General features: G+C 45.0%; 1 protein-coding gene across 1 annotated transcript in view; it reads right to left on the minus strand.

Annotated features, from left to right (window-relative positions):
* Window positions 1-18,904, minus strand: part of LOC147663839 (phytanoyl-CoA dioxygenase, peroxisomal-like) — a gene marked incomplete at its 3' end in the record, with an annotated part of 121,622 nt that extends 102,718 nt beyond the window's left edge. The window contains exon 1 of the mRNA XM_086950163.1: window positions 18,708-18,904. Within this exon, the coding sequence (XP_086806289.1) occupies window positions 18,708-18,797 (90 nt within the window). The remainder of the gene's footprint in view (window positions 1-18,707) is intronic.
* Between the last annotated feature and the right edge of the window lie 1,507 nt (window positions 18,905-20,411).

Here is a 20,411-nt window from a genome sequence, read left to right on the forward strand (position 1 = left end):
ATATTTGGTCATCGGTTCTAATAAAGTTTTCTGCACTGATAATATTGGTCTCCCAGGTATGGGGGTCACCTTTTTGTGGACTTTGGGAATGAAATAGAGTGCTGGCGTTGTGGGATATTTGTTCCTTAGAAAACAATATTCATTCTTAGTGAGTAAACCAGCTCACTTCTATTGTGCCAGTTCTTTAAATATAGAATCTTTATTTACCCGTAGATCATTAAAGGTGGCTTTTCTGTAACAAGTAGTGTCACTGAGATGTCGTTGGGCTTCTTCCAAGTACAAAGTCCTCGGCCAAGGCACTATGTTGCCTCCTTTGTCAGCCTTATTAATGATTACATCACAATTTTGTTGAAGTTTGGCCATGAGATTTGTGTACTGTATTTCAGTATATTTCCTGTTCCTCTGTTTCTTTAAAGCATTTGTTTAGTTTCTTAAGATCTTCAATAACACAGTCACTGAATGTGTCAATTGCATCCTTAGGCATAAGAGGGACAAAGGAGGAAGACGGTCGAAATGGGGTAGTTATAGTCTTAGTTCCTAGGATACCCATTGTTTGAAGCTCTTCTTGTGTTGAACTGTCAATATTTTTATCGCTGGTCAATGCATGCTTGGATCTCAATATGCCTATATCAGATACTAAAAGAGTTCAACTAGGTATATTGTGTGATGCATTCTGAGTGGCAACTTCATTTGCTTTATTTAGTTTGAAACGTTTCATAAGCTTAAGTTTCCTGAATAATTTAAATAAATCCACCCTTGTTTGCGCATATTTGAAACCATTAGCCGGACGGAAAGAAAGTCCCAATGGGAGCAGGTTTGTTTCTGCAGGAGTGAGCTCAACATCTGAGAGATTGATTAATGTGTTATCAGGGTTTGCAGGGTCCATGGTGTTGGTAGGGTTGGTTACTGTCGGGGCCACCTCTGATCTCGGTTATTTCCTCCTGAGTTTGTGCCTTTGTTTTCTGCGCTTGTTTCTTCTTTGCCAACTTTCTTCACAGGATTCTGTGAACGTAATGTTTGGCGACGGTCTTGAATTAAAAAACCAAATTCTTCTGATGGTGAAAAGTTAACCGGTGCCTGCACTTGAACATTCCCTGCTCTACTAGCATCAAAATCTGAACTGCCATCCACGGAACTCAAGTCGTGTTAGATGATTCCGTACCTGGTTGATTGAGAGTAGAAATGCCAGAGGTTTTTGAGGTAAGTGCCTGCCGTTTCACCGTGTCAAATTTCCTCGAGAACGTGAAGACTCTTCCTGTCTCGTAATGACGTCGTCTCAGGCGAATTTAAAATATTTTCCGAACTTTTATTGTGTCCTTAAGCTTTTTCAAATTGGCATTAATCTCCTCTCTGCCCTTTTTAATTAGGTCTTTTTCTTCATGTGCCTCCAGTAATGCTTCGATTTCTCAATCTTTTTTAAAATCTCTATCCTACTGATCTCTGCATATTTGATGAGGATAGAAACCATGTTGAAACTGCTGATGACGTCACATATTACATCACTCATGACATGGTCAGTGACATCACTCATGACATCACTGATGACATCAAGTGAAGTCCTTGTGGGACCCCCTGAGCAGGCCTAGGGGGTTAGGGTGTTTCTACCCTGCCCCCTTTGCGTGTTTTGCACGTTAGTTTCACCGCTTTCTTGTGCCTCGGTTCTACCGAGGCACAAGATGGCTGCCAACACTTCCTGGTTTGGAGTGTTGACAGACAGTTGACAGTCAATGACCATGCAGCTCGTGCTCGGAAAGGTACAGAGTATGGTACAGAGTACAGTACAGAGTACCCTGCGATTAAAAATAATACTTTTTTTTTGGCCTTGGGAGTCCTTGTGGGATCCCCTGAGCAGGCCTAGGGGGTCAGGGTGTTTCTACCCTGCCCCCTTTGGGTGTTTTCCATGTTTGTTTCACTGCTTTCTTGTGCCTCGGTTCTACCGAGGCACAAGATGGCTACCAACACTTCCTGGTTTGGAGTGTTGACAGACAGTTGACAGCCAATCAGCATGCAGCTCATGCTCTGGAAGGTACAGAGTACAGCACAGAGTACTGAACTTCGTCTCTAGATATCACTATGATTTTACTTTTGATTTTCTCAGGAACTACTGAGCGGATTTACACCATTTAACAAAAAGCACAATCTGCGAACCAAACTCTACCTCTCTGCCAATTTTGGTGTAATACCGTTCAGCCGTTCAGGCTGTAGCCCTGGCTAAAGGTCCCTATAGAAAATTGCATGGGGAAAACATGTTTTGGGACCCCCCTTTCTCAGCCCCCACTTGATGAATCACCCCCAAACTTTCAGGGAAGGAGCGGAGCAGGCCATTTTCTTGGAGAAATTCGCAAAGATTCGTCCACCAGCGCCAAAGTTATTCCAAATAGATTGTTGTGGATTTCCTATGGCAAGTAGGTCCTAACTATAACTACCTACTGATGAGACTGCCAGTAGGATATATATAAATATCCTACAGCCCATACAGTGAATGGCTGACAAACGCCAGGTGGCTTGTCTCGGTGTCCCGCATCCCTCCGCATACGTCCACAAGGATAATTTTTCACAGTACCTGGTGGGGCCCCTGCAGACACGCTTTGCGCTTCATGCCAGATCAGGAGGGCATGCCGGTTAACCAGTGAAGTCAAGTCAAGTCAAAATGTATATAGCGCGCTATATACCCAGAGGGTCTCAGGGCGCTTGAGGAGGGGAAGGGAGATTATTTGTCAAATATCCAGGTTTTAAGCTGTTTTCTGAATGCTAGGTGGTTTTGGGTGAGTCGTAAGTGAATGGGAAGTGAATTCCAGGTTTTGGCCGCTAGGTAGGAGAATGATTTACCTCCCATGGTGGTTTTGTTTATGCGAGGAACAGCGGCAAGGGCTTGGTTGGAAGAGCGAAGCTGGCGGGGGGGGGGGGGGGTGGGGGGGGTGTAGAAGGAAACTCGTGTGTTGAGGCATTCGGGACCAAGTTCATAGAGTGCTTTGTGTGTGTGGGTGAGGAGGCGGAAAGTTATTCTCTTATTGATAGGGAGCCAGTGGAGGTCTTTCAGGTGATTGGAGATGTGGTCTTTACGCGGGATGTCAAGAATGAGTCTAGCTGATGCGTTCTGGATGCGTTGTAGTTTTTTCTGAAGTTTTGCGGTGGTTCCGGCGTATAGGGTGTTTCCGTAGTCCAGGCGGCTTGTAACCAGTGCGTGGGTGACCGTTTTTCTGGTTTCAGTGGGGATCCAGCGAAATGTTTTTTTGAGCATGCGAAGAATGTTGAAGCAGGATGATGAAACGGCGTTGACTTGTCTGGTCATCGAGAGTGAGGAGTCTAGGATGACGCCCAGGTTCCGTGCGTGGTCCGTCGGGATGGGCGCTTTTCCAAGGGCCGCTGGCCACCAAGAGTCATCCCAGGCGGAGGGGGTGGTTCCTAAGATAAGGACTTCTGTTTTGTCTGAGTTCAGTTTCAGACGGCTGAGCTTCATCCACTCTGCTACTTCTTTCATTCCTTTATGTAGGTTGGTTTTGGCGGTGTTAGGGTCTTTGGTGAGTGAGAGGATCAGTTGGGTGTCGTCGGCGTAGGAGATGATGTTGAGGTTGTGTTGGCGGGCGATGGTCGCGAGGGGGCTCATGTATACGTTGAAGAGGGTAGGACTGAGAGAGGATCCTTGTGGGACGCCACAGATGATTTCAGAGGCCTCTGACTTGAATGGTGGGAGGCGGACTCTCTGAGTCCTTCCGGCGAGGAACGAGGTGATCCAGTCCAGTGCTTTTCCTTGGATTCCAATGTTTTTGAGGCGTTGTAGTAAGGTGCTATGACATACTGTGTCAAAGGCTGCGGAGAGGTCAAGGAGGATGAGGGCGACTGTGTCTCCATTGTCCAGCAGTGTTCGGATGTCGTCCGTTGCAGCAATGAGTGCGGTCTCAGTGCTGTGTTTGGCTCTGAAGCCGGATTGAGAGGAGTCAAGGGCTTTATTGGTTTCGAGGAAGGCGGCGAGCTGGTTGTTGACTGCTTTCTCGATGACTTTGGCTGGGAATCGAAGGAGCGAGATGGGGCGGTAGTTTTTGAGTTCGGTGGGGTCAGCTGTGGGTTTTTTCAGAAGGGCGCTGAGTTCGGCGTGTTTCCAGCTTTCCGGGAAGATGGCTGAGTTGAGGGAGGAGTTGATGACGTCTCGGAGGTAGGGTGCGATGATGGAGTCTGCCATGTTGAAGATGTGGTGCGGGCATGGGTCTGTGGGGGATCCTGAGTGGATGGAGTTCATCAGGCGGATGGTGTCATCAGTGGAGATTGGGTTCCAGTTATTGAGGGTGTTCAGGGGTGGTGAAGGATCAGTAGAACGTTGAGTGGGTTGGTCTACAGGTAGGTTGTCGAAGCTGTTGTGGATGTCTGAGATTTTGTCGTGGAAGAAAGAAGCTAAGGAGTCGCAGAGGGTTTGAGATGGGGTGATGTCGTTGGAGTTGGCAGTGGGGTTGGTAAACTCTTTGACGATGTTGAATAATTCCTTGCTGTTATGGGCGTTGTTGTCTAGTCTGTCTTTGAATGAGGCTTTCTTGGCTGACCGGATCAGTTGGTGGTGAATGCGGATGGCGTTTTTGAAGGCGTCCTTGGTATACTATAGAACTCAACGCCCACTCAAATAAGAATGAGCCCGACATGTTCTGACTTCCCACCAGGATTTATTGTGCAAAACATATAAATAAAGCACAGTCCAGGCAACGCCAGGCAGACGCGTTTCTAGCGAGTATGTTAGCTTTCTTCAGTGCAGGCTCCCGTTTCCTCTTAGGCCTCGCACCTGGGGATACTTGCAGTGTCCTTAGCAATCTCTGGCTACGCCTTTTAAGTTGATGATTACTCCCCGCCTCTGCTCTCAGCTGCAGTGCCTCCTGTGAAGATGTTGAGACCAGGGGCATGCTGGTACATCGAGTCCATAGTGATAGCCCATACAGTGAATGGCTGACAAACACCAGGTGGCTTGTCTCGGTGTCCCGCATCCCTCCGCATACATCCACAGGGATAATTTTTTATATATATATATATATAGGTTATTTAAAAATGTTGGTCAGTGTAAATATTTTATATTAAATGTGTTTAAAAAAATTGCTTTTTTTAATACTTTGTGTGCACACCACATACACGCATGTATAATTAGATCTACAATTAAAATATTTAAGTATTGATTAGAACTACTTATGTATATTGATTTTTTGTTGACAAATAAAAAAAGTTACATTAATTACTTTACAGTCTATATTTTTAATTTAAAAAAAATAATAATAAGATATTCTTGCCGGTTTTTGATCCATATTCTGTTCCATTATATTTTTGTCATTTTTATTTAAAATATGGAAACAACATATTTTTGAGACATTCTTGGCACGATATTTGTGTCACTTGATATTCCACTCAATATTTTTGCTTTCAATATATTGTCATACAACCGTTGACTCTACTCCCACCACTTAACATTCATACAGTGGTGGCATACATTCCACACCCAGAAGAACCCGACTTTTGAAATTGATCTGACCCTCAATGTGCTAACCTCTACCAAATTAGCAAAAATAAAACTTACCTTCCCCCTCAAAATTCAACCAATAAGCTCTCACACTATTTTTACTCTAAAATCATCACTATGAGAAACCTACTCAGCCATCTCTGCAAGACCTCCTTCCCTCCTATTTACCACCTCCACTCATCTCCAACGGTGCAAATATCGATCCCTCTAATAAAGATTATACTCCGGACTTTAAATACACTGTGCACATCTCTCATTTTTATCCTAGAATAATGTAACGTCTAGCGCTCTCTTTTAATGTCCTGCTGAGCATACTTCTCTTCATTAACTCTTGCCAAGTTGGCATCAAACTAGAATGTTTCATGTCTGCTATCACTCTATTCCTATTCTAGTAAAGAAGTCCATTGTTAATCCCTCTCTTTCAACTACCACCAACTATCTCTACTTCTTTTTGTCTTTACACCGTTGAACACCTGGGGGCCTATTCACAAAATGCATTTTGTAGTATGTTTAGTAGTAATACAATAGTACATAACATACTATAAAATGCTATCCACAGCCTTACATGTGGAGAGATTCCACATCCAGCTCCGCCATCTTTTTCTGTACATAGATCTATGCTCCGACTGCGGAGTCGCCACAAAATAAAACATTCGTTTTTATTAGTAAGTATGAGAGTGGCAGAGGGGAAGGCCTAGAAAGGTGTAAGGATTAGAAAGGAGTTCATAGTGAAATGTGCTCCCAGCCACAAAAGAGTACGCCCAGAGCTATTCACAAACTGCGCTTCTAAAGTCACTACAGCCGAAAAGGGACCCAAACATTAGCAAATTACTCCAGCTCAGAGTAAGTGCAGGACCACACATGGCCAACTACTTTTACTACAATATTAAATTATATATATTTTTAACTATTTTAAATAAATTGACATCATTTCCTGTGGGGTATGATTTTAAGTCCCTACCTCCATTATTATTATTATTTATCTTTTATATGGCGCACAAATCATCCCCAAGGGGATCTCTCGACGCCCAAGGAGCAGGCCACCTATTGTATGGGATGCTTATTAATATAGCCAGCTTTTAAGCAGTTTTTTAAAGAGAGCCAGGGTGGGACATGCTCGAAGGTCCTCTGGCAGCAAATTCCAGTACTTAGGGGATAGGTAGGAAAAGTCACGGCCTCCGATTTTCATTTTCTTAATTCTCTGAGTTATGGAGAATGTTTCGGACACTAGATCTTAACTGACGGGCCAGAGTATACCATTCCAATTTCTTGGTTAAGTATTTTGGCCCTAGCCTGTGTAGAGCTTTAAACACTAGGCATAGAAGTTTGAAAACTGCTCTTTTCTTTATAGGGAGCCAATGCAACTCTCTCAACAATGGAAGGAAAGGAGCTTGTGCTGGCTTATTCAATGCTAAACGTGCCTCCGTGTTTTGCACCATTTGCAGCCTCGAAAGCCCTACCAGTAGAGCGTTTCCGTAATCAAGTCTACTGACTAGAAGTGCCTGTATTAGGACCCTTCTGGTGGAAAGGGGAATCCAGGGGACAATCCTTTTTAGCATGCGCATCAGTCCAAAGCACTTGCCTGATAGGATCTTCGCATGATCCTCCATAGAGAGGTTGTTATTCATTGTGACACCCAAGTTTTTTGCCCATTTTTTGGGGGTAGGAGCTTCTCCTAGTTCCGTCGGCCACCATCCCTCCATCCATAAATCCTCAGCTTTCCCAAACAACAAGATCTCAGTTTTGTTGGAGTTAAGCTGTAGGAAGTTCTTTCTCATCCATGTGGCTATTTTTGGCATACAGATCTTAAATCTTTCTCTGGCCACCCCGGGGTCCTTCTCAATGGGGACTATCACCCGAGTGTCGTCCGCATAGGAGATGGTTGAAACCCGCACTATCTAATAATGGTGGCCTAATAATGGTGGCCAGAGATGACACATAGATATTGAACATGGTGGGGCTTAAAATGGAGCCCTGTGGTACCCCCTTATCCACAATTGTTGACTGAGATACAAAGGAGTCCAGTTGTACACATTGCGATCTGTCTGATAGAAAATTCTGCAGCCATCCAAGTGCCATCCCTCTGACACCAATCTCCCGCAGTTTATCCAAAAGGTGTTTGTGAGAGATGGTATCGAAGGCTGCCGACAGATCCAAAAGGACTAGCATTGTGGGCGTTCCCTCATCTAGCAGAGACCTAATCGAGTTGGTTACCTCCGTTAAGGCAGACTCGGTGCTATATCCTGCACGGAAGCCCGACTGCGAAGGGTCAAGAAGATTATGATGTTCCAGATAGTCTGATAGTTGACGGTTGACCAAGGACTCCATTAATTTTGAGCAACCCGTGAGAAGAGAGATGGGTATGTAATTTTGTAAATCAGCGCAATCTGCTGATGGTTTCTTGGGCAATGGTTTGATGTACACCTTCTTTCATTTCGATGGGAAGGAGGGGGTCTCTAATGACATATTACAGATTTCCCTGATTGAGTTTGCTAACTCCACCGCCAGTTCAAAGATGGAGTAGGGGGCGCCATATCTGATGGGGATCCTGACTTCATATGTGCCATTAGTGGTAGGACTTGCTCCATGGTGATAGTTGCAAAGGTCTCTAATCTAAATGTCCTCCTCCCCTCTTGCCTGTTCTATCCAGTCTTGCTACCGTATATTCTGCCGGAAATGCAATAGCTACAGAGGGAGTAGAATGTGAATGTAAACATGTCTCTGTGAAGAAACAGATTTCTGGTTTCTGATCATATAAAAGATCCCAGACTTCTGTGGCATGTTTGGGTTTTGACCTTGCGTTGATGTACAGGCCTTGAAAAATAGTCTTGCCCCTTCTCTTTCTGTATTCCTTTCCTAGAAGCTGATTTCATGATATTTTGCTGTCCTGCAGGGGGACAGCTGTGAGGGCTTAATCTTTTTAGAGACTGGACTATTGACCAGTTACAATGGGGACAGCAACTAGTGTGACCTCCATTCTCCAAACAGAGACGGCCTTCGCATTCCGGCCTAGTAATATTAGTCCTAACTTCCATCAGCTTTTCTCTTGAATAGGTTAAGGTAGGCATGGTGTCGCTAGATAAAAGGGCAGAATTTTCTGCCAGTTGTCAGCGTCCAGGCGCGGACAGGTGCAGACTGGCTTGCCTTAGGCGCGCCAGCGACCGCAGTGAAATTTATGTCCAGAAGGCCTCGGAGCACTAGAGCGCTAACCACCCAAAATCGCACTTGTGCGTGTCCCTCTTGGTTTAGGCTTCCTCTATCAAGCGGTCATGTGTATGGACCGTGGTGGACCAGAGAGGTGCCTCTGCCTGCTTGCCTGAATTGTGACACCCCAAATTCCAAATAACAATGCCCCCAGAATTCTGCAAGATAATGCAACATTTTTTAACTTTAATTACAGATGAGGCAATTTAAAAAAGCAAAAATGCAGCCAACAGCGTGCTAAGTACAAAGGGGAGGTTTTGCAGTACCAGTGGTTGGCCATCTGTGGTGCTGGACTTCGGTTTCTTTTTGGCAGCAGTAAATTACACTCATGAATTTGGTTCCACTCCCTGTTTCAGGAGGTGGAAATGTACAAGTCTACACTTTTCAGTAACTCTACACTCTGATCTTTTATCTAGACAAATGTAGAAAAGTTACTCTAAAGTGTAAGAGGAAAATGACATGTGTAAATTACTCACATGTAAGTCACCTTTGTTAATAGCCCCATTGGCATTTAACCAACTCATTTTAACCTCCAACATCTACTACTGTTGTTCTTCTTGACCACACTGCCATGTGTGGCACTGACAACTTTACCATGCTTACTATCCCTGCCCCCAAGGGATCCTGGGATGGCAGCTTCCGCTGTTTTACTGAACAACCCTAGATTATTCAAATCTTCGATTGGTGGTCACCAACTCTCCGTTATCACTCCAGCCATTTGGAATTCTCTTCCTCTTTGGTTAAGGGCCATTTGTTCTTTTTTAGTCCTTTGTGTCTTTTCTAGTTCTCTTTCATCTTTTTGTCTTGAAGTGTTCTTTTCTCATCCCTAGAGCCACAATACCATTTAATGCACGAGAGCTCCACAAGAATATTTTGAAAGCATAAATCAGTGCAATGCAACACAACACTACAATGGCTCTTCTGTTTCATCTCTAACCACTCTCCCTCTACTAATGACAATGTACACTACAACAATTACCACCTTACTTGTTCGTGTATCTCAAGGCTGGGTACTGGGCTCTTCGGTTTTGACTCAACATTAATCTACCTGTGTAACATAATCTTCTGGGTTATCGTAGAATTTACAGGCTGATGTATATATACCCACAAACCGAGCACCATACTATTGCCTTGACCTGCACTAGCTTGTCCATCCCTGGGCCAACACCTGGCTATAACATGAACTAAGTTCATTAGTGCAGCAAATGAGAATGTGGACTAGAACAGATCTTTGCTTGAGGCTGTGTTTCTAAATCCTAACCTACCTATACTAGTCCTATTTTTATGCCAATTGTCCTGTCACCAGTCCTTCCTGAAGGTTGATGTACTAGACTACAGAATGCTCAACAGGCAAATGGTATTCAGAGTGAGTTTTATTCTGTGCGTCTACCTTGTCTAAAGTCCATGCTGTGTCTTTAACTGAATCCAGGGCCTGTGCTGTACCCTGAATGAGTCTCAGCTCCAGGCTATACATTTTTTCTCTTGACTTGTCTTTCTCATCTTCTCTTTATCTTTGTTTTGCAGGAGCTGGGAAGCAGAATAAGGACATGGACCAAGATATGAAACCCATATGTTGATTCCAAAATGTGAGACCAGGAAGTGACAAATCTCAAGAATATGCTGAAGCAGAAGGACCAAGATGCAGTAAGTAATGCTACCCCTGAATGCACCAGAGTTAGACCTAGTACCCGGTTTCCTACTTAGGGCGTTAGATGTTCTTGAAGAGTGCATGTCAAGTATTGGTGGGGATTTTATACTCAAGTGCCATACTTTCTCTGTACTCATACAGAAAATCACAGGAGTTTGGCTCATCTCACAATCCTTATGATGGTTTGATGATCCTGCAGGAGATCTTGTGGGACCTTTGATCATCTTATGAGGCTTTAGAGTACTCATAGGAACACACACTGCTGATAAAAAAAATTATTTACCAAAGGGTTGTGGGCTTGTGCAAGTTTTTGTCCCTCCACATCCTTTTTTAGCATGTACTCCATACCAAATGGCAAATTCAACTATGCAACCACATTGAAAACTTCAACCTCCTATATCAACACCAATCCGGCTTCCGTCAAGGACACAGAACTGAATAAGCACTCACCTACATCATGGACGCCATATTAAAAATTCTAGACCATAATTAATCATGTCTTTTGATACTTCTTGACTTATCCTCCGCTTTCGACAAGGTTAAACATGACAACCTACTGGAACGAAGGATGGGTCTATCTGGTCCTGTGCTACAATGGTTTACCCCATTCCCAAAAAAAAAGAACCCAAACAATCAAGATGAAGAAATCCCTTTCTAAATCCTCCATGGTCACCCTAGGGGTTCTACAGGGTTCTGCACTATCACCCATTCTTTTCAAATTACTCAGGGAACCCCTGGCAAACACTTTGAACTCTGCGCACATTCTATATTACATGTATGCAGATGACACACAATTGTATATGAAAATCTCCTCACCAGATGACTTCATCTCCCTCAACACTATTCTGCATAATACTCAAAGTTGGCTCATTGACAACCACCTCATGCTCTAAACCACCAAAACAGAATTTCTCCTCGCCTCTCCCCCGAATCACACACTCAAGATAGACCTCTGGCTGAAGCATCTAACAACCTTTAACTGGTCTCCCCACATCATTGACTCCGCTAAATCCTTGGGAATTACCTTTGACAAACACTTGAATATGCAGGCGCATATCAGTAATGCCACCAAAGGAGCTAATCACCAAATGAGTATCCTAAGGAATCTTAACCCCTCTCTCCTACAGGTCGACTTAAAAATGGTGGTACGAGCCCTTGTGTTGCCAAGATTGGATTATGGAAGCACCACTCTATGGGGACTTCCCAAATACATGCTGGCCCAGATGAGGGCATCTCTTAACGCCGCGTCCAGGTTGGTCTCTGGGACAAAAAGAAATAACCAAATTGCTCCGACCTTAAAAGCCTTGAACCGGCTACCGTATGAGGCAAGAATACAACTAAAGATCGCCTCCATGACTCAAAGCCTTTTATCTGAAAACCCTCAGTTACTTAGCACAAAAGCTAGAGCTGTAGGGAGGCTTCAGATATTCGAGAAGCGCAAGCTCACTACTACTGAAACCACAGACCTTCCACAAAAAGACAGCGTGCTGCAGAGCCTTCTAAGGCATCGCAACGAAGATATGGAACTGCTTGCACACAGAATTTCTTCCTCATCCTCCTTCAAAAAGGAAGTGAAAATGGTTCTAATGAACAAATACACATCCTAAGACTTTAAAATCATACTTTACTCTTATCAAGATATATTATCTTGTCTATCCCGGTCTACCTCTTAAACCGAATGTTTGTATATTACCTCCTCGACCTGCTCATGTATCCAAAAATTGTACTGTAAGGCGCTCTGATACCCACCAGTGTCATGCTCGTGCTATACAAAACCTTATATATAAATAAATAAAAGGGTACCTGGCAAACCAACCTGATAAAATATGCTCTGTAGTAAAATCTGGCAAAAAAATGCCTGCTGCTCTGCCTTTAGAGATGAGCTGGAAGGAGTGGGAAGAATACAAAGGGTGGGGGTTAGGGAGGTGAATGGGGAAGCAGCACACAGATACAGCAAGAAAATACATTCACTCCAATGAAGAGCTCAAACAGTAGTTTCCTGATGTGAGCAGTTGAAGGTTACAAGTTATCCAGTGAAAATTGTGGAAAAGAAGCAATGCTTCCCGGACGGGGCAAACACAGGAACTAGCTATTGATTGAAAAGCAAGCAAATTAGGTTGATGAGAAAGTGAACTAATGATAAGCTTTAGTCTAGCCCAAAGCCAAATGTCAGTAATGGCATTGTACACAATTGGTCTTCAACAACAGACAGTTAAAAGCTATGGGGGCAAGACCTAAAAAACATATGTTCACTGCTTTTTAGGTCTTGTGGCGTTGAACCGCGCGAAGAGCGGTCTCGCCAGAGACCTATTGTTATGGAGTCTTCTTTTCAGGAGAGGGGACAGGAGCTGACCGCACGCTCGGAATTGAGCGGGCCACGCGAACACGCTCGCTGTGGCCAGCTCCTGTCTCCTCTCCTGGAAAGCTGCCACACAGCCACACCTCCCCCTGCACACATGCGCACAAACAGAGACACACACACACGCACGCACACACACATACAGAGACCTCCCCCCGCCGCCACACACGCCGCCGCTGCACACACACACACAAGCGCACCCTCTCTCCCCCTCCAACTAAGCCCCACTTACCGCCTTTGTGGACTTCTGCAGACTGCGCGGGGCTCTCCCTTGGGCATGGGAGCCCCGTGTCACCAGTACTGCTTCTCTGGCCATCCGTGGGCGCGTGCGCGGGCTTCCGGAGTGCGAACTACAAACGTCTAAGCTATGACGTCATTTTGTAGTTCATCACACGTCAGGACATTGCGGCGCATCTGGGGAGCATTCGGATTTTAAATCCCTACACTCGTTTGCGGAGGTGCGGTTTTGACTGACAGAGACTTTTTGGGCTCAAGTTGTCTCCCCTTTTGAATTTTCCTAGATACACATGCCGCACGTTGCTTCTGTACAAAGACTACAGACGCCATATTGCTGACGTCACTTTGTAGTTCTAAATACGGGCGCGGAGTGGTGGCTAGCACCGAGTGTTGCTCGAGTAACCTAAGAGTACAAACATGAAGAGACCATCCTATCTTCTTGGATTTCCGTGGCCTTGATCCATGCTGGTATAGGTTGATCCATTGCTAAGTAAGGATTGTTCCGATTCGGCATAGTAAACAAGTGGTGGTAGCATAAGACTTGCTTCCCCCTACACCCGTTTCAGGTCCCTCCTTAAAACTCACTTGTTCTGTAATGCTTACAATTAACGCTCTTCGCCCTGTGGACTGTCTGTCTCCCCATGCTCGAGCTCCAAGAAACCGCCAGGTGTTAGTTGCGCTTTACAAATATTTTTTACATTACATAAGAGTCCCCCACACTATCTATTTAAAGGAGCCTCCTGTTCGGTTTGGTGCCTCCCCCAAGACTCACGACAGTCTCGAGGCAACGACGGACAGGTAGGCTGGGTGGCAATGTTACTACTTTATTTTGCTTTCCACTAACAGTAAGCTCTCTATGGGGGGTGGAATTACACCTTTGGGAAGGTGATTAAGACAGTAGCCACTAGTTGTTGTGGTTTAGTAACAATGTTAGTATTTCATGATTTCTGGTATGCCTCTATCCAGGTAGTGAGCTAGACTGGATATAGAGGTGTAATGAGATATACAAGACGTTTAGATACATAGACCTTCAGTGCCATACAGTTGATGGGGGTCTAGTTTATTTTCGCTTGTATCTCCAAGTCTGAGCTTTGAGTGAGTGGTTATAACAAGCAAGACTAGCACTCTATATTACTGCCAACTTAGCATAAGCAACAGCTAACCATTCACAAACAATGTTTATATACCAATTGCAAATTTAAAAAAAATGTATGCAAAGCATTGTCATTTACAATGCCAGTAACTCAAACTTTAACACCTTGGCTGCTAGGTGTTTTCCCCTCCTGTGCTGACTTTTCATTATTTCCATTCTTTCATGACGAGCTCAGCTCGTCACCAGCACAGCTCAACCGTGCATCATGACGAGCTGAGCTCGTCATGAGCATGGAAAGGGTTAATGCTGTGAGACCAATTGCATTGCAAATGCTTGTTTTAAATTTTCAAACGATATTACGGCACTCAACAATGTTTTTGTTATAAAAGTGTTTTCTAGAGTTAGCTGACTTTGTCAAAAAAGTAGCAACACATCTCTGAAATGATGGAAACTGAACAGTGGTCATGAGGAAGAGAATGTCAACCCTGATCAAGCAAGATAACTTTCAACAGCAAAGACATAACGAAAATCAGTTCAGACACCATAGCTACTGAGTTGCACATTCATATTCAGAATGCATAACTGCAAACATCAGGTCACAATAAAGAAGCACACGCAACCTTAGATATTACTACTATAGTTCGCCACAAATAATATCAAACTGTAGACTCCAGCTTCAATACCGCAGAAGAACACTCCAGCGCCCAGATACTACAGGCTAACACACTCTAGCACCAAAACCATAGCAGGATCTTCCAGGTCCGAAACCACAGCAACACATTGAAATTCAGACACTAAACAGCAACACAGACTTGAGAACTATAGCAGCTTACACAAATCCATCCATACACCCCAGGAGTGGACCTATGTGAATTTTTCTTTATGTTGACATAACCACATATACTTTCTGTCGTTTCAAGTTAGGCTTGTTATGCGAGATGCCCAAAATTACACTGCGTCCTGGTAGAAATCATACTCCTGGAGCACAGGAACCATGTGAATGAAGAGAACGCAAAGTTGTTGCTCACATTAAGTGCGATTTTGCTCTTTCTTTTCTGAAGTGAAAGACATCTTGGTTACATGAAATAGCCCACAGGATGCATTACTCATTAACTAGCGTAAAATATTGGACAAGCATTTCATTTAATAAGGTGTAATATTTGGGGCTCTGCACATAATTCCCCCCTCCCCGCTTCAATCCAACACAATATGCCCCACTCCAATGAAAAAAAAAAGAAGTGTGGATTCTGCACATCTTTTCTGTGTTATGTTAACTTGACTTTTTTCTTAATTTAAATTGCTTCACGTGCGTTGTGTGACTGATGTTTGCCAGACATGTAAGTAAAGATCACCACTCCAATTCAAAACAATATGCCCCACTGCAATACAAAACTCCCAGTACAAACTAATGTGCCCCGCTCCAGTCCAGACTAATGTGCCCCGCTCCAGTCCAGACTAATGTGCCCCGCTCCAGTCCAAACTAATGTGCCGCACTCCAATCCGCCGCACTCCAATCCGCCGCACTCCAATCCGCCGCACTCCAATCCGCCGCACACTCCAATCCGCCGCACACTCCAATCCGCCGCACACTCCAATCCGCCGCACACTCCAATCCGCCGCACACTCCAATCCGCTGCACTCCAATCTGCCGCACTCCAATCTGCCGCACTCCAATCCGCCCCACTCCAATCCGCCCCACTCCAATCTGCCGCTCCCCAACCTGCCGCTCCCCAACCTGCCGCACTCCAATCCAATTCACCCCAATCCAATTTTTTTCCTTTTTTTACAGAGTTTTATATAGCGCGAACTTGACCTGAATCGGGTATCAGAGCGCTTTACATAGCACCAGTTGCATTACATGAGGACACATTCATTTTTGTTAGGCACCGGAAGATTAAGTAATGTGCCCCGCTCCAGTCCAAACTAATGTGCCCCGCTCCAGTCCAAACTAATGTGCCGCACTCCAATCTGCCGCACTCCAATCCGCCGCACTCCAATCCGCCGCACACTCCAATCCGCCGCACACTCCAATCCGCCGCACACTCCAATCCGCCGAACACTCCAATCCGCCGAACACTCCAATCCGCCGAACACTCCAATCCGCCGCACACTCCAATCCGCCGCACACTCCAATCCGCCGCACACTCCAATCCGCCGCACACTCCAATCCGCCGCACTCCAATCTGCCGCTCCCCAACCTGCCGCTCCCCAACCTGCCGCTCCCCAACCTGCCGCTCCCCAACCTGCTGCACTCCAATCCAATTCACCCCAATCCAATTTTTTTCCTCTTTTTACAGAGTTTTATATAGCGCGAACTTGACCTGAATCGGGTATCAGAGCGCTTTACATAGCACCAGTTGCATTACATGAGGACACATTCATTTTTGTTAGGCACCGGAAGATTAAGTGATTTGCCCAGAATCACAGGATGTTCAGCGTCTTTGCCGAGACTCGAACTAAGTTCCCCAGATTCGAGGTCGACCGCCCTAGCCATTAGACCAACTCCTCTTCACCCCAGTCCGATTCAATCCACCTCAATCCAATAAACCCCACTCAAGTTTCAATACTTTATTCGACAGCATTGTCATAAAAGCATTTTATCCCTATTCCAAACATAAACTAATACTATACTAAGTTAAGATCGATTTAAGATACGCATTAAATACATGATGCTGGAGAATTCTTTCCTCTAAAAAGAATTTATACAGTTTAAAAAATACAGGGTCACTATACCTAATACATAAAAAATAAGTCTAGCTTAAAACAAAATACTTTTCATCATTCATGATTAGTCGCAGTTAAAGTGCGGGTGCGGATAATCCAGGCCCAACCCAAATATTTGGCTAGGGCAATTGCAAGATTGGGGGCACAGTTTGATCTTAATATTCTTAGTGCTTCTAGGTATTTTCTTATCCCCAAATTCTTGCACACTGGTTTTAGCCATCTACTTCTTGGAGCAGCGTCTAAGGGGCATACAAACAAAAAGTGTGGAATGTCCTAAACATGGACATTGCAGTAGCAACATGTGTTAACATTATTTGGTGACCATTTTAAAGTAAAAGCATTTAGAGGTAGACAACCAACTCTGAACTGAAAATACAGCTTTCTGTCCAAGGGTTTTGTAATCAGATCCCAGTACTGTTCACAGTTTGGGGCTAGTTTGAACTCCAAATACTGGGATGTCAACATAGAGGGTTGATTGGAAATTAAAGCAGATTGGTGTACTGTCCCAATACATTTTTTTCAACAGCACCTTAATGGAAAGGCTGAAGGGTCAGTAGTAGTCCATAAGTGGTCTAAATGCAGTTTTTGTAGCAAGTTCCTGATTTCTTTAAGCCAAGTTATTTTATAGAATCGATCATTTTACATAGCACCAGTTGCATTACATGAGGACACATTAATTTTTGTTAGGCACCGGAAGATTAAGTGATTTGCCCAGAATCACAGGATGTTCAGCGTCATTGCAGAGACTCGAACTCAGTTCCCCTGATTCGAGGTCGACCGCCCTAGCCATTAGACCAACTCCTCTTCACCCCAGTCCGATTCAATCCACCTAAATCCAATAAACCCCACTCAATCCAACCCATCTCACAACAGTCCACCTCAATGCAATCCAATCTACTCCACTTAAATCCTCCCCACCCCATGTCAATCCAATCCACTCTACTCCAGTCCGGTCCATCCTACTCCAGTCAAGTCCATCCCACTCCAGTCCACCCCACTCCAGCCCAATTCACTGCAATCTAATCCACCCACTCAGTCCAATTGATCCAGCCCACCACACTCCCCTCCACCCCACTTCAGTCCAATACACCAGACTCTAGTCCACCCACCCCAATCCAATCCACCCTCCTCCAGTACAACCCTCTCCACTTAATTAACCCCGCTCCAAACCACCCTACTCTAATTCATCCCCCGCCCTAATCCACCTCACTCTAATCCACCCCAATCCAATCCACTTTACCCCAATTCAATCCACCCCATCCAGACCACCCCATTTCACTAAATCTAACTTACTCTATTCAATCCAATCCACCCCACCACCTCAATCCCCTCAAACCCACTCCACTCTATGACACTGAACTCTACTACACTCTGTCACTGAACTCTGCTCTCTCTACTCCAACAAATCCAGTCTACGACACTACTCCGCCCCACTCCACTCTAAGACACTCCACACCACTAATGTTTTGCCATGCTGAACACCAGCCATACTGATGTACAACATGTCAAGAACACATTGCCAAAGCCAATAGCTGTTGTATAGGCGAGACCTATTGGCTTTGTTGATGCTTGTTATATCATGGCTCTCCTCCTTTTTCTTGCCATCTCCCCTTCCCCCTACTCATTCCATTTTTTTCAACACAGAAGTTATAGATAATGAACGGGATAGGGGCGCCTACGTTTTTTCCGCCCCCAGCGCTCCCTGGGTAAAGTGGTTATACGGTATCGTTATGCTGTGTGGACAAGAAGCCACTCGCCGTCATGCCTGTAAAGATGACCCCACACACTTGGAAGAAGGAACAAGGTGAATCGTCGGTTAACCACTTGGAGCAGAAGCGCCAGAAAGTACCACCACACTGCCCCTTGGCCGCGTTTCTCTACTCCTGGTTGTAGGCACCACCTTACCCCCGTGCACGCGGGCAGCACACGCCTAAATGCAGCTAAAGGATACAATGTCGGTCGGCACTGGGGAGAGATGCCTCAGGAGCACCCCCAGGCGGGTGGCCCCTGGACTGAGGGTCTCTCGTGCCGGTCTCAGCATGGCCACGGCAAACTCGGCCGGACGGTGAATCCTCGACAGTGACAACAGAAAGCTGTCAGACTGTGCTCGTAATTCTGTATCCGCCCTAGTTTACAGTGCGCCTGCGCCCAGAAATGACGTCAGACAGGGGAAGGGCGCGGGTAACGTTCAAGGTTCTTTCTAGCTGCCAACGCCTGGTAAAGCAGGTGGTATAGCATACCAGGGGGTCAATGTCCGCCTTCCACCACTCGGGGCAATGTCCATACACCTCGCTGATCACGTCCACAGGCGCGAGACTGACCGTGGGGAAAACCATAGTCGCGACTTTCCAGTAATACCGATTCAATTCCGAACACATAGGACCACAAAACCAGTGGTCGAAGTGGGCGGGATCCTAGCGGCACCATGCGTACATGCTTTTTACATTTAAGAAAAGCAGTTCCCCTTTTAATGAATACGCAAACCTCCCGGGACGGTTAATTCCGTCAGTTGAAATGCTTAACTTAGGAAACAAAGGGAGGTGCAGACAAATAAACAAGAAACAAGCCTTCTTACCAGGGGACCTGGCTTGCCTGAAATACATGTAGATGAGCGCAATTGAGTCATCTACAATTGTAAAGGATGCTTGGAAGCCAGTTTTGGCTTAATTGATTGTATCACTTGAAGCTTCCTGATAACACAGATTTATTGTTTTCGGGTGGTATTCCAAGGCAGATACCAGCTGAGCTGTGAAGTGTGTGCCTTTCAGGGCCAGTTATAAAAACAAATACACCGCATACACATAGCTTCCAAGTGACATTTTCATAATTTCAGTGTAATAATGAGTGACATTCAACAACTATATGAGTGACACTTTCTCTCGAGCAAAATCAAGCACTAAATACGAAGGAAACATATAAATATTAGAAATTGCACCCAATTGAGAAAAATGAAACTCCTGTTGCATGTGTAAAACCAAGCAATTAGTGCACAGAAAGACATTAACATCGGAAATTACACACTTTTGAGCAATAAGAAGCTCTAATTTTTTTTGTAAAAGGTTGAAAAATCCTTGAAATAATAAGTCACTAAGCTACAGCTGCTTTTTTAAACGACTATTGCAAAGGCCGCCCCCGAAGGGGGCCTCGAGGGCCGGCGCCGTAATGGCCGCCTGAGCCCAAAAAGGAACAGAGCCGGTTTGCGCTGGTCAGCGCCGCCGGAAATCGCCACAGGGCGAAAAGGCCAAGGCAAGGTCTCTCCTCCCCAACCCAAGAACAAAGAGAAGAGGAAAAGGGGGAAGGGCATATAAGGGAACGCTCCCCCTGGGCAGCTCACCTTTTGAATCAGGGAGCTGGGGGCTCAACTATGTTTCTCTTTAGTTGCACACACAACCTACAGTGATTGTATTTATCGGTTGAGGTTTCATAAGGTAAACACATTTAACTTGCATTATCTATGAACATCCTTCATTTAAAGTGTATCATGGTTAGTTTTATATATGGTTACCTGAAGAAGAAAGACCAAATAGTTGTAGCACATTTTTCTCTCTAAGTCATGTGATGTCTTTGACCCCCTTAAGCACACTCTGAAAGACATGAATATTCCCTCCAGGATAATATAGCTCTCACTCTTGTGTGCTCTGCTGGACTCTCACTT

This window comes from Lissotriton vulgaris, unplaced genomic scaffold (genome assembly GCF_964263255.1).
Source record: "Lissotriton vulgaris unplaced genomic scaffold, aLisVul1.2 SCAFFOLD_2001, whole genome shotgun sequence".
NCBI classification, from domain to species: Eukaryota; Metazoa; Chordata; class Amphibia; order Caudata; family Salamandridae; genus Lissotriton; species Lissotriton vulgaris.